The sequence below is a fragment of the Corvus hawaiiensis genome, chromosome 28 (genome assembly GCF_020740725.1).
Source record: "Corvus hawaiiensis isolate bCorHaw1 chromosome 28, bCorHaw1.pri.cur, whole genome shotgun sequence".
Classification (NCBI taxonomy): Eukaryota; Metazoa; Chordata; class Aves; order Passeriformes; family Corvidae; genus Corvus; species Corvus hawaiiensis.
In genome coordinates this window covers 5,781,096-5,787,469 of record NC_063240.1, presented here as the reverse complement: position 1 = coordinate 5,787,469, position 6,374 = coordinate 5,781,096, and the positions used below count along the sequence as shown (strand labels likewise).

The 6,374-nt window shown below is 60.7% G+C and overlaps 2 protein-coding genes across 2 annotated transcripts in view; both read right to left on the bottom strand.

The window, feature by feature from the left end:
- Window positions 1-3,008, bottom strand: part of DDA1 (DET1 and DDB1 associated 1) — a 10,910-nt gene extending 7,902 nt beyond the window's left edge. Inside the window, exons 1-2 of the mRNA XM_048288334.1 lie at window positions 2,584-3,008; window positions 567-697 (exon numbers count right to left, since the gene is read on the bottom strand). Coding sequence (XP_048144291.1) covers window positions 567-697; window positions 2,584-2,586 — 134 coding nt within the window. The 5' untranslated portion in view covers window positions 2,587-3,008. The remainder of the gene's footprint in view (window positions 1-566; window positions 698-2,583) is intronic.
- An 89-nt stretch (window positions 3,009-3,097) lies between these two features.
- MRPL34 (mitochondrial ribosomal protein L34) lies at window positions 3,098-4,134 on the bottom strand. Its single transcript, XM_048288316.1, has 2 exons — window positions 3,713-4,134; window positions 3,098-3,610 (listed from the first exon to the last, which is right to left on the bottom strand). Exons 1-2 carry the CDS (start codon window positions 3,775-3,777, stop codon window positions 3,331-3,333), a joined length of 345 nt encoding a protein of 114 aa, XP_048144273.1. The 5' UTR covers window positions 3,778-4,134; the 3' UTR covers window positions 3,098-3,330.
- Between the last annotated feature and the right edge of the window lie 2,240 nt (window positions 4,135-6,374).

The following is a 6,374-nucleotide window of genomic DNA, read 5'->3' as shown; positions in this document are numbered from 1 at the left end:
TTCGGGATTGGGAATGGTGGGAATGGGAGAACATTGGGAATGGTGGGATTTGGGATGGGAGAACATTGGGATTTGGGAATGGTGGGATTCAGGAACTCTGGGAAGTGGGAATGGTGGGATTTGGGAGGCTGAGGGGGATGGGAACACTGGATTTGGAAGGCCAGGATTTGGGAATGGTGGGATTGGGAATGGTGGGATTTGGGATGGGAGAACACTGGGATTTGGGAACGCTGGGATTTGGGAACGCTGGGATTTGGGAACGCTGGGATTTGGGATGGGAGAACACTGGGATTTGGGAACGCTGGGATTTGCAAGGCCGGGATTTGGGAATTGTGGGCTTTCAGGAACAGCGGGATGGGGAACGCTGGGATTTGGGAACGCTGGGATTTGGGAATTGCGGGGCTTTCAGGAACAGCGGGCTTTGGGACTGCTGGGATTGGGGAATTCTGGGATTTGGAAGGCCGGGATTTGGGAATTGCGGGGTTTGGGACGGGAGAACACTGGGATTTGGGAACGCTGGGATTTGGGAATTGCGGGCTTTCAGGAACAGCGGGATGGGGGAATGCTGGGATTTGGGAACGCTGGGATTTGGGAATCCGGCCTCGGGAGCACTCACGGAAGCTTTGCAGACGGAATCCGCATGGAATCTGCTGAAGTTGCTCTTGTTGTACACCGGGAGCCCCTTCAGGAAATCTGCCTGGAGAGCCAGAATTCCCAAAAAACAAAAACCACCTCAGGAAAGGAGCAGGGAGAGCCCAAGGAATGCTCGGAGATCCCAGGGATTTGTGTCCCTCCAACCAACCCCACACCCGGCCCCAAATTCCACGGGATCGAGCGGAAAAGCTGAGAATTCCCAGGATTTGGGCAGCACAAAGTTTCCTTTTCCCAGGGAAAATTCCCAAGGGTGATCCCAAGGCTCCGATTCCCAACCCTTGGGATACCTGGGAATGGTGGCTCGAAATCAATCCCATGGAGTGATTCCCATCCCAAAATTCCCAAGGGATCATCCCAGGGCTGGGGGAGGGGCTCCTGGGATCCAATCCCTTCAATTCCCATCCCAAAATTCCCAAGGGATCATCCCAGGGCTGGGGGAGGGGCTCCTGGGATCCAATCCCTTCAATTCCCATCCCAAAATTCCCAAGGGATCATCCCAGGGCTGGGGGAGGGGCTCCTGGGATCCAATCCCTCAATTCCCACCCCAAAATTCCCAAGGGATCATCCCAGGGCTGGGGAGGCTCCAATCCCTGACTTCCCAAAAAACTGGAGGGTGGAGAAGCTCCCAAAACCCAGGGGGATCCCAAAATATTCCAAACTGCCCCCAAATATTCCAAAGGGGAAACACCCAGCACCCCTCAACCCCCCCCCCCCAAACCAAATGGTTCAGCCCAACTTTAGGGTGCCCCCCACACCTTAGGGTGCCCCCCCAAAAACAAATGGTTCAACCCAACTTTAGGGTGCCCCCCTCACCTTAGGGTGTCCCTAAACCTCCCCCCTATAAAACAAATGGTGCAGCCCCACCTTAGGGTGCCCCTCAACTCCCCCAAATGAAACAAATGGTTCAGCCCCACTTTAGGGTGTCCCCCTAAACCCCCCCAAAGAAACAAATGGTTCAGCCCCACTTTAGGGTGCCCCCCTCACCTTAGGGTGCCCCTCTCAACCCCCCCGAAGAAACAATGGTTCAGCCCACTTTAGGGTGTCCCCCACACCTTAGGATGTCCCGCTAACCTCCCCCCACAAAACAAATGGTGCAGCCCAACCTTAGGGTGCCCCCCTAAACCCCCCCAAGAAACAAATGGTTCAGCCCCACTTTAGGGTGTCCCCCTAAACCCCCCCCATAAAACAAATGGTTCAACCCAACTTTAGGGTACCCCCCCTCATCTTAGGGTGTCCCCCTGAACCCCCCGCCCACAAAACAAATGGTTCAGCCCAACCTTAGGGCGCCCCTCTCAACTCCCCCAAATGAAACAAATGGTGCAGCCCCACTTTAGGGTGTCCCCCTAAACCCCCCCCATAAAACAAATGGTTCAACCCAACTTTAGGGTACCCCCCTCATCTTAGGGTGTCCCCCTAAAGCCCCCCCCATGAAACAAATGGTTCAGCCCCACTTTACGGTGTCCCCCCTAAACCCCCCCCAAGAAACAAATGGTTCAGCCCCACTTTAGGGGGCCCCCCTCACCCCCTCCCCAATACAAACGGCTCAGTCCCCCTCAGGGTGCCCCCCACCCATACAGCCTCACCTTAGGGTGCTTCCAACCCCACCCCGTGGCCCCAGCACCCCCCCCGCACCCCCAAATTCCCAAAACCACCCCACAGCCCCGCCCCGGGCTCCCCCCGCAGCCCCAAATCCTCCGGCCCGGCCCCACCGCGCCCTGAGCCTCACCCTCACCCCTGAGGGCGGGCACCCCTCACCCCCCACCACCCCCGCCCAGGCCGCGAGGGGCGCGGGCCCTGCAGGCCGCAGGCGGGCGCGGTTCGGCCCCTGCGGCACCGGGAGGGCCGCAGCCGGTGCGGCGGGGCCCGGGGGCTGCGGCCGGGGCGCTGAGGCCGGCCCGGGGCCGCCATTGGGGCGGGGGGCTCACGTACCATCTTCGCCGCCGCCAGCCGGGAGGAGCCGCCCCGGCCCGCCCACTGTCATGGCCGCCCGCCTCGTGTGCGCCTATTGGTCAGCACCGCGAAATGCTGCTTTTCTATTGGATGTCGTGCCTGTCAATCATCGACAGTAAGGTTGGGTTGAGGCAGGAAGTGCCCGCGCGGAAGGGTGGGGCGGGTGAAGCGCAGGAGGACCCGGATGGAGCGCGGCGCGGGGCGTGCCGGGAATTGTAGCTTGGGCGGCGGGTCGGCGCGTTAATTAAGAGGCTGCTCATTAGGCGGCGCGGGGAGAAGGAGGAGAATTCTTCGCGTCCATCCCATCCCAGAGGTGGTGCTGGGATCAGGATGGAGCAACGAAGGCGCAGAGGCGCTGCTGACACGGACAATCCGAAATTCCACCCCCTGAATCCTTCCATCCTCCCCAAACATCCTTCCCCCCTCCTCATTAACCTTCCCAGCACAACGAACGCACGGAAGTCCCGGGCGAGACGCCGCGATTCGAGCACACTTCGCATTCCCACGTTTATCTCGGAATAAACACAAACCCTCGGCATTTAAACACAAAAAACCCCCCCAGGATAATTTCACAACTTAAGCAGCAGCCGCGTCCCAAATCCCTCCGGGAGCAAGGGCCGGGCACCACCTCCACGGCTCGGCGGGATCATCCCGAATTCCCGGCGGGATCATCCCGAATTCCCGGCGGGATCATTCCCAAATTCCCGGCGGATTCCCGAGGCTCCCTCAGTGGCTCAGGGATTTCCTGCCCTTGAGCATGCGGCGCAGGATCACGGCGATCCCGCTGGCAGAGCTGATCCGCTTGATCCAGCCGTGAGTCCTCTTCCGCTTCCAGTTGTTGGGTTGGTACTCGTTCCCTCGGGATTTCCCACGGATTTGCTGGAAATTCCACGCTGGAACCGGGATGCGGCCGTGGACGGACGGGTTGGAAGCACTGGGAAGTGGCTCCAGAGGGTTTGGGAGCAGCGGGAAAGGGCTGCGGACGGAGCGGTGCAGCAGGGCAAGCCTTGGGAAGAGTGAAAAGAGAACAAGGAGTGAGGAGAGGGAAGGAAGGGGTTGGTTTGGAATGGTTACGGTTGGAATTTCACCGCCCGCTCCCCTCCGGTACCTGCAGCCCCACACCGAGCCCAGCGCCGCCATTGCGCTCCACCCGCCAACAACGCCGCTTCCCATTGGCTCCGTCCTCCCAGCCAATCACAGCCTGCGCTGCGCCGCAAGGGTTGATGGGGGTTGTAGTCCTCGGGGGTAGGGGGGTCGTGGCGGAGTTACCATGGCAACAGCCCCACTGCGGCCTTGTCGCCATGGGGGTTGTGCTCAGCGCTGTCGCGATACGCGGCGCGATATGCAGGCCTCAAAGCTGCTCGCAGGGCCTAAAAGGGCTCCCAGAGGGCTGGAGAGGGGCTTGGGATAAGGGATGAAGGGACAGGACGCAGGGAATGGCTTCCCATGGGAAAAGGAGAGATTCGGGTGGGATATCGGGAAGGAATTCCCGGCTGTGAGGGTGGGGAGGGAATGGGATGGAATTCCCAGAGGAGCTGTGGCTGCCCCTGGATCCCTGGAAGTGTCCAAGGCCAGGCTGGAGCACGCTGGGACAGTGGGAGGCATCCCAGGGTGGCATTGTATGGGATTTAAGGTCCTTCCAACCCAAACCATTCCAGGATCCCACTGTTCCTTTCCTGGACCAATCCCAGCCCTACCCCAAGAGCAGGAACAGCTCCCAGCTTTTGTGTCCCAGCAGGAATTGGCCTGTCAGGAATGAGGCTCAACCCTGCCAAACCCCAAACTGGCTGAAAATAAACCCAAAACTCAGCCCTGGCTCGGTGTTCGTCCTCCTGCCGCAGCCTTGGGGGGTGTTCGGTGCACCTGAGCTGTGACACCAAGGTGGCACCGCCACACGAGTGTCACCTTCGTGGCACTGCCACGTTCCTGGCACCGCCACACGAGTGTCACCTTCGTGGCACTGCCACACAAGTGTCACCTTCGTGGCACTGACGTGGTTGTGGCACTGCCACGTTCCTGGCACTGCCACACGAGTGTCACCTTCGTGGCACCGACACCTTCGTGGCACCGACACCTTCGTGGCACTGCCACGTTCCTGGCACTGGCCCTGGCACTGCCCCACCTGTGGCACGTTTGTGACACTGCTGCATTTGTGGCGTTGCCACACTCAGGGCACTGCCACGCTCGTGCCCTCTGCCACCCCACAGCCACCACACCGCCACCACCCCCATCCCAAACGCCACCCCTGGCCCTGGCCCCTCCCTGTCCCATTCCCATCCCTGTCCCCATCCCTGTCCCCATCCCTGTCCCCATCCCTGTTCTCATCCCCATCCCTGTCCCCGTCCCTTCCCCGTCCCCATCCCTCTCCCCATCCCTGTCCCTCTCCCCATCCCTGTCCCTGTCCCATTCCCATCCCATCCCTGTCCCTGCCCCCGTCCCCACCCCTGTCCCATCCCCATCCCCATTCCCATCCCTGTCCCATCCCTATCCCATCCCATTCCCATCCCTGTCCCATCCCCATCCCTGTCCCATTCCCATCCCCGTCCCCATTCCCATCCCTATCCTATCCCATCCCTGTCCCATTCCCATCCCTATCCCATCCCATCCCTATCCCATCCCATCCCTGTCCCATTCCCATCCCCGTCCCCATTCCCATTCCCATCCCCGTCCCCATTCCCATCCCCGTCCCCATTCCCATCCCTGTCCCATTCCCATCCCTCTCCCATCCCTCTCCCCGCCCCTGTCCCCATCCTATTCCCATCCCCGTCCCCATCCCATCCCATCAATCCCATCCCATCCTTGTCCCCATCCCCATCCCCATCCCTGTCCCATCCCTGTCCCATTCCCGTTCCCATTCCCATTCCCATCCCCATCCCACCCTTGTCCCATCCCATCCCACTGATTCCATCCCATCCTATCCCATCCCCATCCCCATCCCCATCCCCATCCCATCCCATCCCATCTCATCCCCATCCCCATCCCCATCCCCATCCCATCCCATCCCATTCCCATCCCATCCCCATCCCCATCCCCATCCCCACCCCATCCCGTCTCATTCCCATCCCCATCCCATCCCATCCCATCTCATTCCCATCCCCATCCCATCCCATCCCATCCCATCCCATCCCATCCCATTCCCATCCCATCCCCATCCCCATCCCCATCCCATCCCCATCCCCATCCCCATCCCCATCCCCATCCCCATCCCATCCCATCCCATCCCATTCCCATCCCATCCCATCCCATCCCATCAATCCCATCCCATCCCATCCCACTGATCCCATCCCCTCCCATCCCATCCCCTCCCATCCCCATCCCATCCCACTGATCCCATCCCATCCCACCGATCCCATCCCCATCCCATCCCACTGATCCCATCCCATCAATCCCATCCCATCCCATCCCATCCCATCCCCATCCCATCCCATCCCCATCCCCATCCCCATCCCCATCCCCACCCCATCCCATCCCATCCCATCCCCATCCCATCCCATTCCCATCCCATCCCATCCCATCCCATCAATCCCATCCCATCCCATCCCACTGATCCCATCCCATCCCATCCCATCCCATCCCATTCCCATCCCACCGATCCCATCCCCATCCCATCCCACTGATCCCATCCCATCAATCCCATCCCACCCCATCCCATTCCCATTCCCATCCCCACCCCATCCCCGTCCCCCTCCCGTCCCCCCGGCAGCCACTGGCTCTTCCCGGTGTCCATCAGCTCCAGATCCCGCCTCCTTAGGAGGGATTTCGGGGCTTTC